The sequence below is a fragment of the Tachypleus tridentatus genome, chromosome 6 (genome assembly GCF_004210375.1).
Source record: "Tachypleus tridentatus isolate NWPU-2018 chromosome 6, ASM421037v1, whole genome shotgun sequence".
Classification (NCBI taxonomy): Eukaryota; Metazoa; Arthropoda; class Merostomata; order Xiphosura; family Limulidae; genus Tachypleus; species Tachypleus tridentatus.
Genome location: NC_134830.1, coordinates 155,720,359 through 155,747,272, shown reverse-complemented (window position 1 = coordinate 155,747,272; position 26,914 = coordinate 155,720,359). Strand labels below are relative to the sequence as shown.

General features: G+C 29.8%; 1 protein-coding gene across 2 annotated transcripts in view; it reads right to left on the bottom strand.

Annotated features, from left to right (window-relative positions):
• Positions 1 to 2,040: 2,040 nt before the first annotated feature.
• The window catches only part of LOC143254135 (uncharacterized), a 73,638-nt gene continuing 48,764 nt past the window's right edge, over positions 2,041 to 26,914 (bottom strand). The window contains exons 1-2 of one of the 2 annotated variants that reach the window (XM_076508926.1): positions 6,064 to 6,126; positions 2,041 to 4,538 (exon numbers count right to left, since the gene is read on the bottom strand). In XM_076508926.1, coding sequence (XP_076365041.1) covers positions 4,172 to 4,483 — 312 coding nt within the window. In that variant the 5' untranslated portion in view covers positions 4,484 to 4,538; positions 6,064 to 6,126 and the 3' untranslated portion in view covers positions 2,041 to 4,171. Of the gene's footprint in view, positions 4,539 to 6,063; positions 6,127 to 26,914 lie in introns of those variants that run through there. The other variant, XM_076508927.1, reaches the window with a different exon arrangement.

The following is a 26,914-nucleotide window of genomic DNA, read 5'->3' as shown; positions in this document are numbered from 1 at the left end:
TTTTCACAAAACATAAACTTATTGATTTGATGATAGATTAGAACCTATTAAAAGATTATCCAAGGATTATGGGTAATAGGTTTCAAACTTAGAGCTTACTTTCTCCAGGGACATCACAATACTGGTACAGAAATAATGAGAAACAGTTTATACTTTTTTTGCATGAAGGTTCACTAGTATATTGCATTAACATTGCACAATTAATACCATCGCTAGAAGTTGCAGTATATGAGCAGAGTAAGTGGTGATTGTTCATTGATTTTTCCAAAACAACTTTGAAAGGTATTCTACACAAAAGTAACATCTTCCTATTGCTCATTTGGTTTGTACGAAAATCTTGAACTGCTTTTTAATAAGGTCAACTACAAACAGCATCATTGGCTAGTTTGTGGAAACTTAAAAGTTTTTGTATGTTGTAAGGTTGACAATCAAGTTATACAGAAATGATAACCATTTCTTCACTATCACTTCCATATTTCTACAAAGTGTCATATCTACTTGCACGTAAGTGAATCTTTTTATTGAGATCAGATCAATTGAAATGATAAAAGTGAGTGGTTTCAATCTGAAACATCTGTGGAACCATAGGTTTTCACAAAAGTGTTGGTTTTGTTTTTTGAATTTCGCACGAAGCTACTCAAGGGCTATATGCGCTAGCCGTCCCTGATTTAGCAGTGCAAGTCAATAGAGAAGGCAGCTAGTCATCACTACCCACCGCCAACTCTTCGGCTACTCTTTTACCAACGAATTGTGGGATACACCGTCACATTATAATGCCGCACAGCTGAAAGGGTGAGCATGTGTGACGCGACGGGGATGCGAACCAGTGGCTGTAAGATTAATTAAAATTCACTACTAATGCTTCATTGCTATTCAAAGTCAGAAACCATTAATAGATGTGATTTTATCATGATCTTAAAATACAGTCTTATTTGTGGACAGACACGAAGCAAAAAACAGTGTCAAAGAATGATCATTTTGGCTTTACTTTACCTTAACAATTCCAGACTTTCTGCATAGCTACGGTACAACTTCCATACAAAAAAACAATATGACATTTTATTGTCTGGTTTAATAAGATCCATTGAAGCTGTTAAAAGTCAAACAATTTTATTCTTAATTTTGATCTTATCATCCAATGTGAATCAGAATTTTATAATTAATCCAGCGATTAAAGTAGCTAATTAAGAATTACTACTTAATTAATTAAAAATTACTAATTAAGATTACTACTTATTATCAACCGTAATATTGAAATATCACATTAGATCTTTGTAATTTCCAAACCAAGATATGAAGCTAATAATTCTTATACAAAGTGAGAAAAATGAAAATTGATAAACATTATAACACACATTCATACATTACATAAGACTTGTTACATTGTTAACCTTTATATTTTTCATATAATTTTTTCGATATTTTCAACAGATAGAAGAGTTTATAATAATAGCATTTACACCACACTGTAAACAAGAAATATACTTTGTTGACAACGGGTTCTTTTCAGACCGGTTTATATACGATAAACATAGATTGCGGAATACTATTATTGTAAACCATTTGATACAACATACATTATAGATATTATAAATTACATATATTAAAGACATTATTAAAAATAAGTTAGTGAAACTAACCCTTAAAGAACAACAGAACAAACTTTATGAAACAGGTATGAATGACTTGGAAACAAGATAGTAAGGTGTAGTAAACATTTGAAATGATTCCAGGTATGTTTATATAACCTTAAACAACTGTTAATTGAAACTATAACGTGTATAATAATTATTATTTTATGAGAACTCGAGTTGTCAATCACACATGATACACCAACGGGAAAAAAAGTTGTTATAAAATAAGTTCCTGTCAATGAAAAGTAGTCTAAACCAAACTCACATAACATAACGTAACTGCATCTAACCTAAAAACAAAAGGAAAGTTTTATAATGATAGATAAATAAATAATAATAAATTGATAAAATAAAAACAAACTAATTTTTTTTCACATAAAATAGTTCAGATTGTATTGAAGAAAAACAAATAACTCTGTAATTTACTTTTGGAAGAACTGACGTTATAAACACCATAAACATTATTTGTGTGATATCGGTCTTGCAAATACATCTGAAGAAAAAGCTAAATATAGGGTACAACATTTCTTTGAGTAAAACCAATGATAGAAAGTTACATCCCATTTTCGTTACTCACAGCTATGAGTAACAATATGACTCATAAGTTTAAGAGTACTTTAAACTTATCACCATGTTTAAACGTATCCATTTTTGTTCAGTTGAGATGTTCAGATCTGGTACACCGTGGTATCAACAAATGAACCTAAATATTATCTAAATACGTAAACTTCAAGAATACTTTAAACATAGCCAACTAACTAAAAGCTGATATCAACGACTTTTACCTGATTGCAATCTAATGAACATGAGGACAGTGGGAAGTGTTCTACAGTTTATGCTATTACTTAATTATCTGTTAAACTGCAATATAACTCACCGAACATAAATAGTTGTATTTGTTGCATGGTATCATTTCATCATGAGAAGTTGCAGTTCTCCACGTAGAATAATGCCAGATAATTAAACTAAAATTGATTTCTGATGAGAAGATACCAAATATCATTATGAGACATTTTTAGTGAAATATAAATTTTTATTCAATTCAGTATAACGGAATTTCCAGTAAAATAACACTGTGACAAATGTTCTCGTCGTATAAAACAACAAACAGGAAGAAATATATTTTATTTTCTGCCAAGCTCCTTCAATGATATTTGTTACAACACAAGTCAAATAATGTTTATATTGACTATATTCACAAAATTAATCAATGATTTGTAATTACATTTATCAATGCAAGTTAAGCTGAACAATTTAGACACAGGATGAATAATTTTATTTAATTTATATTTAAACTAATCGAATATATCATTTTTCCAACATTCCTGGTAGTTCTTATAAATGATTTCAAACATTATGTTACTCGCGAAAACTGTTCATTATTAACTTATCACCATGTTTAAACGTATCCATTTTTGTTCAGTTGAGATGTTGAAATCTGGTACACCGTGGTATCAACAAATGAACCTAAATATCATATAACTACACGTGGGTCTCTCTTTAATAAATCAATTGAATTTATTTCGTTATCCAAATATTTTTGTCAAAATATCTTAATCAGTATAAGGAAACGAAGCAAGTTTTTAAAATATGAACTTTTGAAAATTATAAAACATCAGATAATTTTGGAGAAGTTGAAAATTACCAGATGATAAATAGATCAATTCGTGCATTGTTGATGTTAATACACGCATTTATCATTAACGAAACATACTTGTATAGTTTATACTATTCTAGAGCCTATGGGATTGGTGATTCGTTTCACTGTTGTTTTATTTTCTCAATATATTTGTGGTATAACATTAACGCCAAAGTTTCCCTACTCAGACTGGAAATATACTCTAAAGAAACTACCCACCAGTAAGCATATAATTCTGTATCGAACCGTGTTAATGGTACATGAGAAACACACACCAACAAATTCTCTAAAGATGTTTTAAAGTATAAATTACTCATCATTTTCTATTCTAAAAAATCGAACTTAATTTCAATCAACAGTTTTTTTATTTCACAATTCAGTTTACGAAGCTACTCGTAACTATGTACGAACCTGTACGTGCCCAGAACGATGATCAAAACCCGATTTCTGTTGATGTGAATATGCAGACTTCCCGCTGTGCCATTGGGGATAAATGTTGGTCAATCAGTAAGTTACTATCAAAATTATAAACTGTTTAATCATTTTACCTACTTTCAATTTTGTATTCCTGAATTGGTTTGCTTCTTCCTTTTTAATTTCACAGAGAATTATTTGTGCTAGGAGTCTCTAATTTATCAGTGTAAATTGACTATTGGGCTACTATATTACCAATGAATCGTAGGATTGACCGTTATCATAAAAACTTCTGAACAACTGAAAGGGTGAGCATGTTTCGTATGACGAATATTTAAACCCACGACCCTCACGCTAAAAATCAAGCGGCCAGGTAATTAAATTTTGTATCATTCTTACGAGAAAAGTGAAATTTCGCAAAATTTATATATTAAACGTTTAACATACTCAATAGTTTAAAGTAACCTGAATTAGCTGTTACCAATTATCCTCTGCCTTTACGATTTCCTGCAACCAAATTTTGACGGACATTCTTTGTTAGCTCACGATCCAATACTATTTCGTATCCCAAACTGCTATTGCAGCTTCCACCACCTCTCAAGCAATAGGTAGCGTCTAAGACTCTGGTTGTGTCTATTTCTAACTCTTTCCTTTTGTCTTTTTTATTTCCATTACTTTTATGAAAACCTGGATCACTGTTACTCCCATGTCTGTCATTACCGCTCGTATCTCCCCCTTTGTTTCCGTGATCACCGCAACCATCGTAGATGTTCCGGGTTTCTATCGTTATTTCCATTTTGAGCTTTACTTCCTATAGTGCAGACCGTAGTATCCAAAAGGAAAACGGAAACCTGTGATAAAAATATATGTATTAAATTTTAACTTTCTTACGAAATTATAACCATTTAAATAATTTACACTCTCGTCGTGGAAAGCTTGTGTATCTTCAGTTGTTGTTTTTTTTACAAAGACAATACATCTCCCCTGAAAGCTAACAGGATACAGAGAAGTATCAGTGCACACGTGCATGAAACAATGATGATTATAGAACAACAATGATTCTATAAAATATGTTGAGAAAGTTTCCGCTGCACCTTTAGCGTTTTGTCTGTGATTAATTGACGATATCAAGGTCACTCAAGGGGTTATTGAAACTATGGACACTATTAATGAGTGGAACCAGGAAGAAACTGTGATAGGTTGACACCACCACATGATGGAATAAAGTTACGAAGGATTGATTACAAACAAGCTTAAAACATCCTGAAATGTAAACAGCTGGCTTATTGAGCAAATATCGATAACAAGAATGTGTGTACAGATACAAGAGAAATCTTCAAGTCAAACATTTGACCATGTAGTAATATTTCTTTTGGAACATTACTTTTTTCGAATTGCAAACACTTGAAATATATTTTACGGAAATTAACCTGAGCCAGCATTTGATTCTGTATAAAATCGTGTTCCTTGAACAGGAGAAACACACAGACAGACACACAAACGAAAGTTTTCTTTTAACTATAAATTACACTTTATTTCTTACTTGATTCAGTTTATTCTTTTGTGTTTTCTATAACAAAAAATAAAATAAATTTCAATGTAATTTTTATTTCAATTTATTCAGTTTAATGTTCTTTGTTTTTTATTGTCAAAATAATCAAACCAAATTTCTATGAAAATTTTTATTATTTCAAAATTAAGTTTACAGTAATTTCAAGAAAATATTTTTATTGCACTATTATAACCTTAAGGTTGTTAATTCAATAAAGGCAAGGCTTTAGAACATTATTTCTATTGGTGATAATCCGGATCCTAACAAGCTTTAAAAAAAAAAAGATGTATAAAGTTTCATATAAATTAAATAAAAAGCACAAAATTGTCGATGTTGTAATAAGTAAGTTATTTAATTAAATTTAATTACTTTTAAAAGATTGGGGGAAGTTTATTCGTGATGACGAGAAACCAACTTCAAGTCAAAATGTATCTCAAGATGTTTGGTTGGAGTATTAAAACATTTACTAAGATTAAATTGAGTACAACATTTCCACCTTCTCAGGTCATCTTCAGGTTTACAAAGAGTTGAAAATTTTTTCTTGGTTAATTTGATGAAGTAATTCTTAGAAAGGAACTCTTATATAGAATAGAAGAATTCCCAGCAAACCAGCACTTTGACAAATGAAATAACAAACAAGAAGTATCATGTTCAATTTCCCACCACGCTCTTCAGGAATTAATTTTGGTCTATTTATCTCACATTATTCTGCCACTTCTCATACTGGAATGATACCAAGAACCTGATAAAACTATTTGTCTCTGGTGAGCTGTGATAGAGTTTAACCGATAATTAGCTTACAAAATAAACTATAAAACACTTACCACTGGCTTCATCTTTATTAGACTGCAATAAGCTAAAAGACGTTGATATCAGCTGTAAGTTAGTTCGTTATGTTAATAGTGTCTTCAAATTTACGAATTTATATAATATGTTTATGACGCAATCATTGTGAAGGACATAGCTCTGAGTTACGAAACTGTTATAACCCAGATTACCATTTACTGATTTTAATTGTACAAAATTCGTACTTTATAATTTGCTATCTCTTACAGATGTATTGATAAAAGGAATTTAAACCACAAATCAACGGTATCAACTTTATGGAAATGTTTTAATTTTCTTATTGATATTGATGTTCATTCAAAGTCCGATATCATACTGAATAAACATTTCGTGCTTATATCGGTAGTTTGTCCAAAAGTAAAATACAAAGTTCTTTGTTTTCCTTTGTTATAATCTGGATTATTGTATGTGAAAACTTTAATTTGTTTATTATTTTATACATTATTATTATTTATTTCTTTGTCACATTCCAAACGAGTTTAGGTTAGGTACAGTTACGTTATGTGAAACTTTATAACTGAGTTTATTTAAGTTTATTTAGATGAAAATTAAACATTTTATTTAAATTATACGTTCTACGGTGCGTCCAATAATTACTTCTTCGTGACTTATTATTCTATGTTTCACAGTATAGACAACTGAATATATGGAAGACTCAGCAGAGAAACCGACGTGACTTTACTACAATAAAAACACACAAACACAACAGTATATAAATAAGCTTTCCGAACGCTAATTTTTATTGTCAGATACTTATTTAATAACAATTGTTTCACAGTTGGTATAGTATGTATGATTTACAACTCATGTTCTCATAATATACGTTTCTCTATCCACATAATTTCTTCCATCAACAACTGTTTACGAATCTGTAAACAGATCTGAAATTAATGCAAATATTTAATTTAATTTACTAACTTGTTTCCGAGTCATTGAAACGTGCTTCGTATGGTATGTTCTTTTTTTTTATAAGGTTAGTTACACTTCTTTTATTGATTATAATGTCTGTAATATATTTAATTTGTAATGTATATATGTTTTATCGAAAGGTTTTTGTAAATCTTATACGGCAATTTATGTTTGTCGTAAAAAATCTGGTTTTAAAAGAAAATGTAGTCAGCAAAGATATTATACGCTTATAGTGTGCATGTAACACCATTATTACAATCTGTTATATTTGTTGAAAATTTCTAAGGAACAATATGAAATACGAAAAGGTTAAAATGTAATAGGTTTAAAACGTTTCTCTAATATAAAGTATAAATATGTCTTAAAATGTTTTTCAGTTTTTTTATTTTATAAACTTTTTTTAATGAGAGTTATTGTACATTATTAGCTTGATATCTTGTTTAAAAATAACAGATCTTTTAACATATTGTCTTTATTACGGCTTATAATAAGTATAAATCTTTTTCCCAATTTCCTATTTTAATCCCTAGATTTTTTATCAAATTCTGAGCCCTATTGGTTCATTAGATCAGAAACTGGTGAATATAATATTACTGTTTGATTGTTAACAGTTTTATTGAATCTTTTTGAACTGGACAATAACATATCACACTGTTTTCCGATGTCGCAGCAAAACTGTAACCATACAGGAAATATCGAAGTGTTTCCGTAAAGTTAAGCCAAAGAGCTCGTTCTACCACACTGTTTCAGTTCATTATTGAAAAGGAAACGACGAATATATGTCAATAGTAATATTTTATGTTGGAACTGAAAATCGATAAACTTAAGTTTTGTTTTTTGAATGTTCTGAAACCATGATTTCATTAGATAAATAATTACTTCCCATCGAACATTGTCTGGAATATAGTGCTATCTAGTGTGGCACAAAGAGTTTAAAAAACTTTTTTTTGTGTAGGTGTCAGAGATTTTATTTTGTGGTTATGATAAAATGACATCTAATGACGATTTCTGACTGTAGATTATGGTAAAGCACCAACAGTGAATTTAATTAGTCTTACCGTTACTGCTTTCATTTCTCAAAATACAAATAGATGGGCATATTTTATGGTATCTTTTAAAATAAACAGTATTATCAAAGAAAGCTTCCACTGTTACCAATCCTACTTCATATCCCATAAACTCACTTTGAGAACTGGCTAATTAAATATTAAAATTGTTTCGTTAGTGTCATGTTAGTTTTTGGCCAAATAATTATAATTTGTGATTTAGATTTGAGATTAGTGAACAAAATAATGATGAGTTAATAAATGCTGAAACATTTGTAAATAACATTATAGGTAGACACCCAGTACTTACTGACGGATAAAGGTAGTAACTTCGTTTGTAAGTTAGTAAAAGACATTTATCAATTGTTAGGTATCCAGAAATCTGAAACAACTGCTTTCATCCAGCTGCTACCGTATTAGTAGAAAGATTCAATAGAACTTTGCTAGGTATGATTTCTCAATACTGTGAGAAAGTTCAGAAAACTGGGGAAGAGCTTGTTCATCTGTTACATAAGTGATGAAAATCAGTCTACTATGGAAAGTTCGTTATTTACATTACATGGTAGAGATGTACTGATCCCTATACAAGAAAGAATAAACCCAAAAATATTTTATCATGCAGTAGGTTACGATCACAAGACTGAGCTATTACAGAGATTGCATTTAACCTTTCAGTTACCCAATAAACATTTAACACAACCTTCTGAATATAGGGAGAAACAAGCAAATAAAAAGGCAAAACCTAATGATATAGAGTTAATGTTAGCTCTATTGAAGGAACACGTGGTGTGCTAAAACCTTTTAACAATATGTTAAGCCATATGGAAGTTGAAATTAGATTTAAGTAGACAATATAAGAGGTGTATATACATTGTTGTATATGTTATATATACATATGTATGTGATTATAACACACTTGTCTTTATATATTTTAGTTGTAGACATATCTGTAGTTTTATTTCGATCATTTATCTCCAGATGATTGGAAACATGGCGACAAAGAACAAGAGTAGTGTACCGGCAAAAACTAAGATGGGTATGATTTTTATTGGAGAAGGAAATTTTGTATTATAAGGAGATAAGTAGATATTTTTCGAAGATATATCATTTTTACAGTATGTTCGATTAATAATATGATCACAAGAGGAAGTAATATCATTGGGAAATCTTTTATGGTAAGTAGTCGTGCTGATTTCATGAGAGTGGTTTGGAAAATATGACGTCATTTCATATGACAAATCAGGTAATAGCTATCTGATGTTTAGTAAGGATCTTACAGAAAGGATTAACTAAGAACTATGAGACCTTTGACGATATCTTGTTAAGATAGAAGTTTTTATTAGAATTAAATATATTAAAAATAGGATTTTGATTCCCTATCGTAACCCACAAAAACGTGGTTTAATAGTCAGGTGGAAATGTTTTGAAAGTGTTCGTTAGCTCTGACTGTGGAAGAGAAAGATATCCTGAAATGTACAGAAGGTACCATTAGTGTATGTGACCCTGAACTGTGTAAAAATATAATAATTTTATTTTCACAAAATTAAGACACAAGGAACTTCGTTATTTTATATGTTAAAAATGAACTTACCTCATTGATATTAAATTAAATATCAAACTGTTTTATTATCGAACTGATGTAATTGAATTAAGGAACAGTTGATGTCATAGATTGGTTTGAACTTGTTCTGCTCACAGCTAACGAATTACATTATCCTATAGTCTTAGAAGTAAAACTAAATATACAGGAAGTCCGATAAATATAAGAGTACCCGACTGGCAAGAACTATTGTGTATAAAAAATTACAAAATATTCAGAATATAATTATAGAGTCAAACCTTATTGAGCTGTCGTCAAACATGTAAGATGAAATCTGAAACTTCACCTGTTCGAAAGCTGGGTAAAGTATCAAGGAATTTCATCAACATGTAGAGTGCTACAGGAGAAGTAAATAACTGAGATAATTGGAAGTTGACTGATTCAGTAATGATAACATTATGGTTTTTGTAGTTTTGCTAGTAAATAGTGTGATATACACAAAACGTTAAAGACTGGCTTTAATGATATGTTGTAAGATAGATGAGCTGTTTAAATTCAAGAATAAAACTAAATCAGGCCTGGACAAAAAAAAAAAAAAGAAGGTTGTCTTCCTCACAGGGCACTGAAGTGGTTGATTTATGTAACGAAAGCCCATCTGATTTTGATGTAGAGTTATTTTTAATAGCTACACTTTGTTATTAAATTTGTAATTAATTGGCTAGGTTACCTCATGGTAAATTAAACATACATATAAAGTTTTAATAGAATCAATTAATTTATATGTATGTTTGAGAATCTAAAAATGAAAAGTTTGAGAACAGGTATAGAAGGACAAGATTAATTAGCCAGAGACGATAACAAAAGAAGTTTTGAAATATTACCCGAGAAACAATCAATGACAGATAAAAACCCACATTACGATAATGTTATTCAAGTAGACGAAAACGTAAGCGAAGAAGTTGTAACTGAGAAATTGAAGTGCGTGTAAAACAGCGCAGTGCGCGAGTAATTACAACGTTCCACTCCTTGAAGATATTTCATGTATGAGTTCCAGACCAAGAGAAGACCAGGAAAGAACTAATAATGAAATGAAGACGAATGAGGACGCGTCTTGATTGCTACGAATGACATGCAATTTGATGTATTAATTAAACGTAAGTAATATAAAGTATACCTATATTAATCATTTTTTTTCTTAATTTGGAGTTTCTTTTACAATTAAGTATTATATGGTGAAGTGTTATATAGCTAATGAATATTATATGATAACGTACTATCGTTGAATGTGTTTATTACCAATCACTATATCAATGAACAAGTTTATAATAAATACATGGTATATATATATATACATATATACATAATAGAAGATTGTAAATGTTGAAGAATATAAGATGTAAGGATGGAAAAATTGAGGTTTCGCTTGTAAGTATTAATCAGATATAATTTTTCTTTTTAAACGACTAGGAGTGAGGCTTCGCTTAATATTTTAAAAGCCTCGTATTATATTGGTTAACAATGAGAAGTGTGATACAGGATACAGTGAAGTATCAGTACACACGTATATAAACAACAATAATTATAGAACAACAATGATTTTAGCGTTTAGATTGTAACTAGTTGACGCAATCAAGGTTTGTAAAGAGTTGTTGAAACTATAAACATTGCATTAATGAGCTCAATAAAAAAAACTGTCACAGCTTGACACCATTACAATATGAGATAAAATTACGAAAGACTGATTTCAAACAAGCTTAAAACTTTCTGAAATGTAAACAGCTGGCTTATTGATTAAATATCGATAACAAGAATGTAAGTACAGATACAAGACAAATATCCGGGTCAAACATTTCATCACGTGGTAATATTTTTTTTACAGCATTTCTTTTTCGAATTGTCAACACTCGGTATATATTCTACAGATGTTAACCTAAGAAAGCATTTGATTTTGTATCAATTGGTGTTCCTGGTTCAGGAGAAACACACAGAGAGATAGATAAACGAATGTTTCCTTTTAACAATAAATTACACTTTATTTCTTACTTTATTCAATTTATTGTTTTATATTTTCTATTGCGAAAAAAATCAAACTAAGTTTCAGTGCAGTTTTTTATTTCAAAATTACGTTTACAGTAATTTTAAGTATATATTTTTCTTGCTTTGTATAACCTTCGGGCAGTTTTCTGAATAAAGGTAACATTTTAAATATCATTTCAAGTGGCGATAATCCGGATTCTAAGACACTGTGAAAATAAAAAAAAAAAAACATATATAAAGTTTCATATAAGTGGAGTTAAAAGCACCAAGTTCTCGTTGTTATTATGAATAAGTAACTTAATTAACTTAAGTAATTTTATAGGATTAGGGAAGGTTTTCGGGATGACAAGAAACGCACTTGAAGTGAAATGTATCTTAAGACTTTGGTATGTGTTTTAAATCTTTTACTAATATTAAGTGGAGAACAACATTTCAACCTTCTATGGTCATCTTCCGGTTTTCAGAAACTTCGAAACTTTGTCTTTGTTAATCTGTTTAAGAAGTTTATGTTTTAAGACAACTACAAATTATTTAACTACTGCTGTAATTGGTTTCAATATGCACTATAAATTTATCTATCTATCTATATAATTTTTCTATTGATAAAAGTCTAATATTCATCAAATATGTATATAACAGACGTATACATATACGAGTGTGATTTTGTGTAACAAATAATATATCACAAACGCTATTCCACTTATGAATATCTCATATTTCTCTACAGCTATTTATAAAGCAGAAGTTAAAATGTTCCAGTCTTACCCTTTTGTAAAACTGAAGATGTCTTACGGTCTGCAAATACAAAATTCCTCTCTCTTCTCCCAAGACTTAACGATGACTTTAGTGACTTTAATCGATTATATCGTGTGTTGGTTCTTTGCGATAAACAAAGTTCATATTGCCCAATGTGTAGCTTTGCATTAAGAAAACAACATAGCCTAATGCCCTTATGTTTCTCATTTCATACGTGATAAGTTTAATAATGTGTATAAATTTTAAGCTCTTAGACATTATAAATTTCTCAGAAAACCAATTACTTATATAATTCATCCGAAAGCGGCAAATTCTTTAAATATTTAAAATTTATAAAAACAGTAAAGTTAAATAGGATCTTCTTGCAAAAAAAGTAACAAAGCAGTTATGATATGGTCTGATAGTTATTAAAAGACTAGACTATGCATCTTTACCTGATTTAAAGTAATATTCACATCAATAAAAAAACATTATATAAGTCAAGAATTTTGGACTTTTTGGGGTACTGTTTTACCATTGATAAGTCAAGCATGTGTCTGTGACGGAGACTCGAACCAGCGATTGTAAGAATACGAGTATAGCGGCTAACCAGGTGGTCATATTAATTCACTTTATTGCTACAAAAGTGAATCTCTGAAAACGTTTCGTAATTGAATGTTCATATACTCACTATAAATTATGTGAGTTATTACCAATTATCTTCTGCCATTACGGTTTTCTGCGCCAAATATCGACTGTCATTCCTTTTTAACTCAATATCCTATCATGTTCCTGTTCCTCTTCAATACCTACCTCTTAATTTAAGGTCACCATTTCCATGTCCATCATCAATTCCGAATCCTGGTTTTTTGTCAAATCAACTTTTTGTTGTATTTTTCCCCATATCTTCATGACCACAATAACCATCGTGGATGATTCGTGCCATTTCGTTTGTCCGTTTTTAGCTTAACTTCCTTCATTGTAGACTGAACTATCCAAAAACAAAATGAAAATCTGTAATAAAAATAAATATCAAAATTCGTTTTTTAGAAATGTATGACCATTAAAGAAAAAGACTACTCTGTAGACCGTGAGGAAATTTGGATCTACCAAAGTGTTTTACACATACACAAACACAAACAAACTAGTACAATGAATATTCGTCTATTGTATAACATTTTCCCCATAAAGGTATAAGATTTTATTGTGAAATATTCATAGATAGAGCATATTAAATATAAAATAAATTACAAACCATTGATTAATTTAGTAAATCTAGTCAAAACAAAAGTTATTTTACTGGTGTTCTGACAGATTTCGCTGAAGGAGCTTGGTAAGAAATTCAACATATTACCTACTGTTTGTTTGTTATATGATGAGAACATTTGTTATGGTGATGGTTTCCTGGGATATTTTTTTTTTCTAAACTTGAATAACTTTCCTAGAATTATGTTATCAATTTATTTTTATAAACAATATCCCGCACTAAAATACGGTCTCTTCAAATTACATATTAATTTTGGTCTAATTATTTTCTGTCATTCTACGGAGAGGACTGACATATCTTTTGCTGAGATGATAACATGCAAGAAATACAGCTATTTCTCGCTGTGACTTGTGCTGCAGTTTAACCGATAATTAACTTATATAATAAACTGCAGACTACTTTTAACTGTCCTCATGTTCATTAAATTGCGATAAGGTAAAAGACGTTTGTATCAGCTGTAAGTCAGTTGGTTATATTGATAGTGTTCTTCAAATTTACATATTTATATAATGTGTTGATATGACATAATCATACTTCAGGCCATATTTGTGAGTTACAAAACTTATGTGGTGTAACTCTCTGTTTATTAGTTTCTTAATTAAACAAATGCCATACTTTATAATTGGCTAGATTTACAGAAGTATTGATAAACGAATATAAACTATAAATAAAGGTTATATATTTTAAAGAAATGTTTTTAGTTTTCTTTTTGATACTGATGTACTTTAAAGTCCAACATCATTACAAATTATCAAAATGGTATTTGTATCGTTAGTGTGTCCAAAAGTAAATTACAGAGTTATTTGTTTCTCTTCGTTGAAATCTGAATATTTTATGTGAAAACTTTAATTTCTTTTTTTTTTTGTCACTCTATAATTATTTATTTGTTTATCACACTGCTATTGAGATCAGGTTTGGTTGGGTTACGTTATGTCAAACTTTACTGCTCGGTTTAGATTATGTTACTTTTGGTGAAAAATTTGCATTGAAGCTTAGCCGCTGAAGCTTCGAATAATGCTACCTATCAGAAGATTATTTAATTGAGGATTCTTTGGGTGAATGAAGCACACAGGCACTAACTCGAAGCTTTACAATTAAAATAAAGACTTCGAGACTCAGATTTTATAAATTCTTCTTTTATTAACTTTTTATGTAATGAATAGCTACATTCAACATCCATCTTTAAAAATGGATTAAATTTTTAATGTAAGTAACACTTTTACTGAATATTAATTTAACTTTGTACTACTTAATATGATTTTGGTCCTTTAGAATAACGGCATTAGAATAGTCACAAAGAGTTAAAACAAGAAATAGTTGATGTTCTCTTTCCGGTGTTGGATATAATGATGTATTGTAGAGAACTTACATTGAGTCTAGAGATAATTTCTTTCTGAAGAGAGCTCCTCTTGGTGTCTGGAAAAAAAAACTTCTGTTGTTGCTACAGATCTTGTTTTTTCATTGTTACATGATATTTCTTAAAGTGTTTTTTTTCCACTATCCTCACGATCTATTAAATATGATACACAGTATCCACAAGTAGTTCAGAAACTTATTCTATTATGATCGTGTACTAATTCGTTACTGATCTACTTAAACAATCAAGCTGTCATAAATCATTCTACATCATAATTAGATAGGTAATAGTCTATAATTCAACCACTTCAGTGACCAATAAATAAGACAACTTTCTGTTGTTTCCTGGCCCTGTCCTGGTTTTCTTTATGAATTTACACAGCCCATCTAATTTCCAAAATGTCGTTAGAGCCAATATCTCAATATTGTGTATAATATCAAACTTACTAGTATTACCACCAAGCATAATTTCATCATCACCGAATCTCTGCTAGTTCTTATAAATTATTACAAAGATATTACATATCTGGTAAACACTGTTCATTATAAACTAAACACTATGTTTACATGTATCCAACCATTATTCACTTTACAAGTTAATATCGAGTACAGTATGATATTGAGAAATGATTCTAAATATTATAAAATTACACGTGGAATCTTCTTTAAAAACATCGAATAATTTTCTTATTCAAATATTTTTGTCAAAATAACTTAATCGGTATAAGAAACGAAGCAAGATCGTAAAAAGTGAACTGTTCATTAGTGAAACAAATACTTTTCAAATGCTAAAATATCAGAAAAATTTGAAGAATTTGAAAATAACCACTTTATAAATTCATCCATTCATTCACTGTTTCTATAAAACACGCACTTACCAACACCAAGAGATGTAACAATAATAAACCATACTTCTTTGATGTAATCTTGTTTAAGGCCATATTTGGGAGTAACGAAACTGCTGTGGTGTAACTCTCTGTTTATGAGTTTTTTAATTAAACAAGAGCATACTTTATAATCGACTTTGTTGTTTTACAGATGTATTGACAAACAAATATAAATCACAAATCAACGCTATAAAATTTACAGAAATGTTTTTAATTTTTTTTCTTACTGATGACAAATAAGCATAATGGTGTTTATATTGCTAGTTCGTCCAAAAGTAAATTACAGAGTTATTTGTTTCTCTTTGATAAAATGTGAATTATTTTAAGTTTAAAACTTTAATTTCTTTTCTATTTATCACTTTATTATTATTTATTTGTCACACTGCTATTGAGTACAGGTTAGGTACAGTTACGTTATGTCATGTGAAACTCTAAAATTGAGTTTATTTTATACTTCTGAAAAATTCCAACTTTACTTAAATTACACGTTCAACAGGGCGTCCAATACCTATTTCTAACAAACTTAACGTTCTGTGTTTCACAGTAGCGACAACTGAATATACAGTAAACTCAGCAGATAGCCCGATGTGTGTTTGCGATAATAATAAACTCACTAACAGAACTGAATGTAAATAAACTTTCCGAACGATATTTTCTATTGACAGGAACTTATATTATAACATTTTTATCCAGTTGTTATAGCATGTATGATTAACAGCTTATCTTTTCATTAAATAAGTTTCTTTATCCAAATTATGGTATCAATTAACATCTCTTCAAGTTTAATTTACTTTACTATCTTGTTTCCGAGTCATTGGTGCGTGCTTAGTGAGGTGTGTTCTATTCTTCTTTTAAAGTTAATTTCATTAACTTTATTGATTATAATGTCTGTAATATATTTTATTTATAAGTTTATAATGTATGTTGTATCAAAAGGTTATCGTAACTAGTGTCCCGGAAATTATGTTTGTCGTATATAAGCCGGTCTCAACAAAAGAAACACGTCTTCATCAACAGATATAAAATATGGGTATTTTGGTTGTGTTATTGTCATTATAAACTCTTCTACTTCTTCAAAATCTTTAAGGAACTATATAGAAAATATAAAGTTAGTAATATAGTAGGTCTAACAATCAATTTGATTCATTTGGATTATTCTACATTATTAGCTTGATATCTTAGTTTGGAAACAACCTATGTCTTATGGGATATTGTCTGTATTACGATGATGTTATGGTGTTCGCTGCGACAATAGAGGAAAATTTAGAAAGATTAAATCGTGTATTTGATAGATTACGAGAAGGAACTTTAAAGCTTAAACCAATCAAATGTCAGTTTTTGATAAAAGAAGTAAATTATCTGTACCAATTGGTAACAACAGACGGTGTAAAACGTGACACTGAAAAGTTAGATATTCATGCATTTCTAGGATTTATTGTATTTTATAAAAGGTTTATACATTATTTTGAGTTGTTGTCGAAACCTGTAACTGAGCTCAGAAGGAAAGAGAAGTTGACTGGACAGATAAAAGACAAAAAAGCTTTGGTGAAATTAGGAGACACCCAGACGTTAGTAAAGAAGTTATCACAAACGCTGATACTTCAGGCTATAATAAAATGCAGAATTATCACAATTAAATAAAAACAGAAAATAACATCATACAACTTTTCATACTGTCAATAGACAGTCAGGAAAAGCTGAAGTAAATTACTCGGTCATAAAACAAAAATGCTTAGCCGTCGTGATTGGAATAAAAACCTTCAGTTGTTATCTGTATGGTAAGAAAATTACTATCATCACAGATCATGTAATATAAGGCGTCTAATGATATTAAAGAACCCTTTCTCTTCGTTAGCATGATGGTTATTTTTACTCCAAGACTATGATTTTCAAGTGATTCATACAACATGGAGAAAACATTCTATTGCAGATGTTCTAAGTAGAATTAGAGTAAGAAGAACTGAACCTGAAGAAACACAACAGAAAACTCTATTAACAAAAAATCGGAGAAACTAAAATCGAAAGTGAGAATAAATTATAAGTAATTTGGGATTTAGATTGTGTGATTAGTGAACAAAATAAAGAACTTACAGGGAAAAGATACAGAGTACGGGTAAGACTCATATATCTTATGTAAAGAATTGATAATGAAAAGTCTTAACAGATAGTCGTACCACATAATCTAAAGACGAAGGTTATGAAAACGTGTCATGATACACCTTTTGTAGCACATTTAGCTTTTGCATAAACATACATCAGAATAAATAAACGGTTATTTTAACTAAATATGCGCAATGATATTAAGACTATTGTGATTCAGGTATAGAATATCAAAAACGAAAGACACGACCGTACTTTACAAACGTTGCATTACAATAAGTTACAAGTTTATCAATTCCATTTTAGATTATGGCAATGAACATTTTAGATCCATTATCTACTTCAAACACAAGAAATAAATACGTGTTAGTGTCACAAACAAGTGAAGTAGATGTCCAGAGCCAGTATGTTTGCCTAATCAAAGAACGGCGATGATTGCTAAACATTTGTAAATTACGTAGTAGCTAGACACGGTGTACCCCAGTACTTAGTAACGGATAGTGATATTAACTTTGTTTCCAAGTTAATAAAAGACATTTGTCAGTTGTTAATTGCCCAAAAAACTGAAACAACTGCTTTTCATCCAGCTGCTATTGTATTAGTAGAATGATTCAGTAGAACTCTGGTGGATGTGATCTCTCAATTCTGCGAGAAATATCAAGAAACTTGGAATGAGCTGGTTCATTAATTACTTAAGTGCTGAAAATGAGTCTACTCTGCAAAGTCCTTTCTTTGTATCAAATAGCAGAGATGTACTGCTGCCTTTGCAAGAGATTATGTCTCCTAATATGTGTAGTGGTAATGAGAATTAAGTTGACAACATAGGACTTGTATAAACACTCTTGTATGTGTCATATATTTATGTGTGTGTGATCATTAGACACTTGTTTTCATATGTTTCAGTAGTACACACATCTGATGGTTTACCACGATAATTATCTATTGGATGAATGGAAACATGGCGGCACAGAACATGAGTATTATACCAGAAAGAAATAAGACTTCTTTTATTAAAGAAGGAAATTTTATATTATCGGGAGATAAATGGATAATTTTCAGAGATATTCCATTTTTACAGTATGTTCGATTCATAGTATTTACGAAAAGAACTAATATCGTTCGAGAAGTCTTTTGACGGAAGTAGTCGTGTTAGTTTCGATGACAACGATTCAGAAAATATGACGCCATTTCATATGACAAATCAGGGAGCAGCTATCTTATATTTAGTAAGGATCTCACGGGAAAGATTGATTAAGAACTATAAGAATAACTAACAACAATTATCATTTACAGTTGGAAATAATGGGACTACGTATTAGTAAATTTAGTACAATAATTGTTTGTAACTGCAGATAGAAAGTTGAGATCGTACTTTATACGTACAAGTAAATGATAAAAAGCGTTAGATGAAATTGAAAGGAAATTACCTTTTGGACTTACAATCTGTGAAACCTACAGATAGTAAAGAGATTTATGTGCATCATATTTGGACTGTTGTTAAGACAAAATATTTTTGTACCAACAGATAGCAGTATAATATATAAATATTTGTTGTTTTATTTAGTTTTCATAATTTATTCTTAATATTTATCAAAAAAAACTTTTAGAAATATTCTTCAAGAAATGTTACGTCTTTATTGACTTGTTATTGACCCTCAAATTTTTACCATTATCATTACAATTAACAAATCTCCATGTCAAACATTTGGCCGTGTAGTAATATATCTTCTGGAGCGTTTCTTTTTCAAATTGTCAACTTCTTTGGTTTTATCGTGAAGCATATTTGACCATAGCATCAAAATACACAGAAATTCCTATTACATTAAATGAAAACTTTCAAATGATGACATAATATATTTTTCCATGAAATTGTAGAATGTGATATTCAAATAATCTAAGGAACCAAAAAATGGTAAAATAATTGAAACTATACAATTTTCATTCATACTACTGCACTTTGTGGGGGGAAGAGAAATAAATTCTAAAGTCGGTTTTAAGGAATGATTGTATAGATGTATAAAATGATGATTCAGCCGTTTTACTGTTCTTTTTTTGCCAGTTATGTGTTGTAAGGAAATGATTTCATATTGCCATATTTTTCACCATTTAACGTTTAATGTTATTTTGAGTTATAAAAAGATTTTCATTGAACCCTGGAATATTTTTGCCTGACGATTTTACTAGGCCTAAATTGCGTAACTCTTTATTCAGCTTTGACGTTATACACGATAGAATTAAAATTCGTTCTAGTGATACTTCCAGGCCTAAAATCATTAAAGAGAAAATTAAATATTTAATCTCTGACGTTCAGGCCACATTCACTTTCTGATGAGATTGTAAGGAAAAAAATATCAGTTTGCAACGCCTACACTTGAAGAGTGATTTTTTTATGTTTTAAAACAATGGTAATGTTTCACACAAACATAAAAACACGTACAATTAGAATATTACAAATCTTAATGTGTTTAATTTTTGGAAGCGGTAACTTTTTATTCTTCCCTTTTTGTCATATTTTATAGTCGTCTTCCCTTTTACATTTGTGTTTTTTCTAAATTAATGTCAATGTTAAATTAATCTAATGCAAGTATAACCCACCACAGGTATACACGAGAGATGGTAAAATGTGCATGAAAACGTTTTTATTTATGAAATAAGAGTAAAAGAATAAACAACTTTTTATATTGTGTTGTTGTCATAATGTAATTCATATTTAGAAAATATGTGGATTATATAATCATTTAGAATAAACTTTCTGAAATAAAATGTACAAGTTTTTATCACCATATGAGAATTATATTTATAAATTGAGGAATCGTTATAAATACACAAGTAAAAGCGACACATTAAAGTTGTGTGATAACTGCAAATTCAACTAAACCAGTTTGTAGTTTCAGTTTATTACTGACTAATAATGAGTTGATAAAAAACAAGGTATAATGAACTGACTTTTTGGGTAAACGTATTGTACTCAATTACAAGGAAACAAAATCTTTTTATGCTGCATTTTTCCCCATAACTTGCCCCCCACTAGTACAGCGGTATGTCTCTGGATTTACAACGCTAAAATCAGGGGTTTGATTCCCCTCGGTGGGCTGAGCAGATAACCCTATGTGGCTTTGCTATAAGAAAAGCACACACACACACACACACTCCCCAAAACTTATCATTATAACAGTATAATAAGTTTCACTTCTTGAGTATTACTGAATAATAGAGACCTGCAATAGTTTTATTGTATTTAAATGTTCCTATGTAATACAGTAATTCCTGCTGGCTGAATCCAATAAATGATAACAATTTTTCTCCATCAAGTGCAGATTTCTCGATAAGTGTCATATGTACTTTCATCCAAGTGACACATTTCCATTGAACTTCAATTTACCAAAAAATAGTGAGATTGACAGTAACATTATAACGCCCCCAAGGCTGAAAGAGCGAGCATGTTTGGTGCGACAGGGATTCGAACCCGCGACCCTTAGGATACGAGTGGAGCACCTTAACACACCTGGATATGTTGGGCCCTTTCTGGATAGTATCTGATTGTGCGTGCACTTTGATCCTTCTTTTCTTTTCAGTATTATTTGTTCGTTGTTATGGCAGCAAAAGGTCATGTAAATGACCCAAATATATTCTATTTTATTTGTAGTAAATTTGTTGTAATGAAACAATGACAAAACATAACAAGATTTCTAAAAAACATGCAAGGCTGCAATACTCGGAAAAAAAAGGAAATTTCTTATTTAAAATTTATTTTGTCACAAGACCTGTCACTAAGACCTGATGTAGCTGTATTTACTTCAACAGATACTGTTGATACAGTATTATCTGATTCTGGATCTGATGTCAATAGAAATTATAATAAGGAGTGTTTTGAACCACATCTTTTCACAAAAGATGAAATAATTGATCTGGTGATAGATTTGAACTTTTCAAAAGGTTCTCCAGGGACTATGGGTTATAGTTTTTAGGCTAAGAGCTGACTTTCTCCACGGACGTCACATTACTGGCACAGAAATAATGAGAAACAGTTAATACTTTATTTTTACATGAAGTTTCAATGGTTTATTGCACTAATATTGCACAATTAATACCAACACTAGGATCTGCAATATGTGAGCAGAGTGAGTGGTGATTGTCCATTGCTTCCTCCAAAAGATGTCTGAAAGCAGCTCTACACAATAGTAACATATATGTATCTGTTCCTATTGCTCATTTTGTTCATACAAAATTCTCAAACTTCTTCTTAATAAGGTCAATTATAAAGAACTTCATTGGCTACTTTGTGGATACTTAAAATAGTTTGTATGTTGTAAGGATGACAACTAAGTTATACAGAGTTTGATATTTTTTGAAAGAAGCAAACAACAAAGCATGAAACTTTTAGCTAACATAACGTAACCCAACATAACCTGCCCTCATGCTTTATCTGTGAATGGGACAGCAACGCACATATTAAAGATTGTATAAAGAAAGAATGGCCACACGATGTCATCCTGACACTAGGTTGATAAATGAAAGATAGACCACAACACGTAGTTTTAAGAATAAAAGTCGAGTATTTCGCATAAAGCTATCAAGATGAATGATGATTGATATTCGTTTCTCATCAATGTTCTTCTCTTTTCTTCAGTTTCTTTATATTGCTCTTCAAAAAATATAAACATAAAAAGTGTTCATCGTGATAAACGATATAATAATTGGACCTAATAAGAGTTTCTTTTCATCCTCTTTTTTTTTACAATTTCCTCGTCATATAAAAAAGAAAAATTAATTTCGAAGTCTGCGTATCTTAAGTATGGAAAATCTGTATTTAAAAACGGCTGGGGTGGGTTGAGAAATTTTTGTTTTTTATGTTGGGGAGCGAACAACGTTTCCACCTTCTTCGGTCATCGTCAGGTTCACAAAGAGTATAAGTATAAAAATGTTCCTTTATGAACAAAATTTTGGGCTTGAGTTGTTGAATAAGTAACAATTCTTTAATTTTGCGTTTGTGTATGTTTGTTTCATTATTTAGTATTTGGGTGTTTTCTGCGGTTATGTTGTGTTTATTTGCTTTTCAGTGTTCGAAAACGTGTGAAGGTGACTTTTTGTATTCTTAGAATCTGGTTTCCATTTTTCTAATTGTTTTTCTAATATAGAAGACGTGGCTTTGTCACATTTTATTTATTTAATAATGTTGGAGTGGTGTTTGTCAAAAACTATATATTCAAACATCTAAACACGCCCTCTACATTCCTATAGTTAGTAAAACATTCCCCGTAAACATGTGGTCATCTATCGGTAAGATAGATAACTTTTTTTCTTTGTGGATCTGCGATGACCGAGGAAGGTCAAAATGTTGATCGCTCCTCTACATAAAAAATTTTCTCAACCGAAACCAGCAATTTTTACATGTATATTTTTCTGCAGGCGTGGATTTTCTCGTCATCAATGATTATGGAAAATCTGTTTTCAAAACAAAAATAACTTATATCTTGTTTAAATGTCATACATGTCAGGCCTATGTAAGATTGCAAAAAACTCTTTGGAACATTATTCAAAACTTCATATCCAGTGTTATTATTCGACCACACAATCACGTGATATCAACAGAACAATTTTTATAATTAATATGCCAATCCTCAAAGTTACTATATGGCTTATAAAGTAAGGTTGGCTGCAGTCCAAGCTTTATTTCATAGTACAGTTTTTTATTACATACTCAGACATCTACCCACCTATTTTCATTTTAACAAATCAAATAGTTGGTCATAAGATGAATGAAAAGTCACTATTAATGCTTTACTGCCATCCACAGTCAGAAATCATTATCAGACATGATTTTATCATGATCTTAAATTGAAATCTCATTTCTCGACAGGAACGCAGCGAAAAAAACAACATTTCTTTATCTTCTTTTATAGTGTGTTACTTGCAATAGATGGCGCCATATTCAAGAAAATTCTTGGTGGAAAGCTTTCTTTTTCCAAACGAAATTATGGTTTAAGAAAATTTTAAAACACATGATATAAGTTTACAGATTTCTTCGATTTTGGAAATTCAATTTCCAACATATGATATTTATTACCTATTTTAATCATTTTCTTTTCAATAATTAAATAAAACAATGCCAAACAACGAACACTTTGCTTTTACTTTTCGATAATAATTCCAGAATTTCTCCATAGTGACAATATTACTTCAATATAGAAAATATGTATGACATTTTATTTTCCAGTTTAATTATGTTTATTGAAACTGTTGAAAGTCAAATAGTTTTATTATATGCACTTAATTCGAATCCAATCAACCAATGGAGATCAGAATTTGGTAATTAATAAATTGATTAATATAATTAATTGAGAATAAAATTTCTACTTATTACAAGCCGTAATATTGAAAATATCAGACAAGATCTTTGTTATTTCTAAACCAAGATATGAGGCTAATAATCCTTACAAAAAGTGAATAAATTGAAAAACTAATAAACATTATAACACACATTTATACTTCACATGAAACATTAGTGTTAGACTTGTTACATTGTTTACCTTTATATTTTTTATTTAGTTCTTTAGAAATTTTCAATAAGCAGAATAATTTATAATAATAGTATTAACACCACACAATACATATGTTATATCTATTCCTGACTACGTGTTTCTTTTCAGACCGGTTTATATACAATAAACATAGTTTGTGGAATACTATTTACGTAAGCCATTTGGTACAGCATACATTATACATATTATAAATTAAATATATTAAAGACATTATAATCAGTAAAATTAGTGAAACTAACTAAGAACAACAGAGCATACTTTACGAAGCACGTATGAATGAATTGAAAACAAGAGAGTAAAGTATATTAAACATTTGTAATGATTTCAGATCTGTTTATATAATCTTAAAACAGTTCTTAATTGAAACTTTACGGTGCATAAAAATCGTATTTAATTAGAACATTAGTTGTTAATTATACATGCTATATCAACTGGAAAAAAGTTGTTTTAAAATAAGTTCCTGTCAATAAAGCGTTCGAAAAGTTTATTTATATTCAGTTGTGTAAGGTATTTTTTTATTATACAAAGCCACATCGGGCTACTCTAGAGTCCACCGTATATTCAATTGTCTCTTCTGTAAAAAAATATAGAACATTAAGTAAATAAGATATAATTACTGGACGAACAGTATAATGTATAATTTAAGTAAAATGTAATCTTTTCACTTAAAATAGGTTAACCTAAATTGAAGAGGAAAGTTTCACATAACATACCGTAACTGTACCTAACCTAAACTCAATGGAAAGATTCAGTATGATATATAAATAAATAATAATAAAGTGATAAAATAGAAAACAAGTTAAAGTTTTCACATCAAATAATTCAGATTGTTATGAAGAGAAATAAAACTCTGTAATTTACTTTAGAATGAACTGACGATATAAACAACATTATGATTATTTGGCATGACATCGGACTTTGAAAGTACATGAGTATCAGAAATAAAATGAAAAACATTACAATAAATTTATGGCGTTGATTTATATTCGTTTGCTAACACGTCTGAAGAAAAATATAATTATAGGGTACGAGGTTTCTTTAATTAAAAACCAAAGAGTAGAAAGTGACATCATAGCAGTTTCGAAACTCACAGCTATGGTCTTAAGTGTGATTGTGCCATATCACCACATTATATAAATAATAATAGTAGAAGAATACTTTTATCATAACCAACTAATTAACAGCTGATATCAGCGTATTTTACCAAATCGCAGTCTAATAAACATAGGGACAGTGTTAAGTGTTCTACAGTTTATTCTACAAGATAATTATCTGTTAAACAGCAACACAACTCACTTAAAACAATTAGTTGTATTTGTTGCATGGTATCATTCCAGTATGAGAAGTGGCAGTCCTCTACGTAGACTGATGCGAGATAGTTGGAATAAAGTTAATTTTTGATGATAAGATAACAAATATCATTATGGGAGATTTTAAGTGAAATAAAAATTCATAACAAAATGTTCAGAAAAAATTTCAAATTTGGTATAACAGAATTCCCAGTAAAACAACACTGTGATAAATGTTCGAATCATATAAAGGAATAAAAAGAAGGAATTATGTTCAATTTCCCGCCAAGCTTTTCGAATGGTGTTTGTCAAAACACCTGTAAACTAATGTTTATTTTGTCTAGATTCACGAAATTAATCAATGGCTTCTACTTTTAATTACATTTATTAATACAAGTTGAGCTAAACGATTTAGACTGAGGATGAATAATTTTATTTAATTTATTTTAAAACTAATATATCATATCATTTTTTGATACATCTCTCGTGATTCTTATAAATGATTTCAAACATATTACGTTTCTGGTAAAAACTGTTCATGATAAACTAGACACTGTCTTCACATGTATCCAACCTTTTTTCAGTTTAAAAGTTGAAATCCAGTACACTGTGGTATCAACAAATGAATCTAAATATCATAAAACTACACGTGGGGTTTTTCTTTAATAAACCAATTGAATTAATTTCGTTATTCAAATATTTTGTCAAAATATTCCAATCAGTATAAGGAAACGAAGCAAGTTTGTATAAACTGAACTTTTTAATAGAGAAAAACTTATCTAATTAAAAATGATAAGAAGTCAGATAATTCTTGAGAATTTAAAAATGACCAGATCATAAATAGATCAATTCATACATTATTGATATTAACACACGTACTTATCAACACCAAGAGATGTAACAATAATAAACCATACTTGTTTGATATAACTTGTTACAAAAGGTTACGTCATGGATACGAAGAAAAATTCAGCTTACAAATTTACCTTTTTGAAATTTCACTGTATTATGTATGAGATGCTAGAGTATGGAACGTGAAATATAATTACAGAATTCAGTTTCATTGATGTTTTTGTTCTTTTGATACAAAGCTACATCCTGGACTATCTCAACCTTGACAA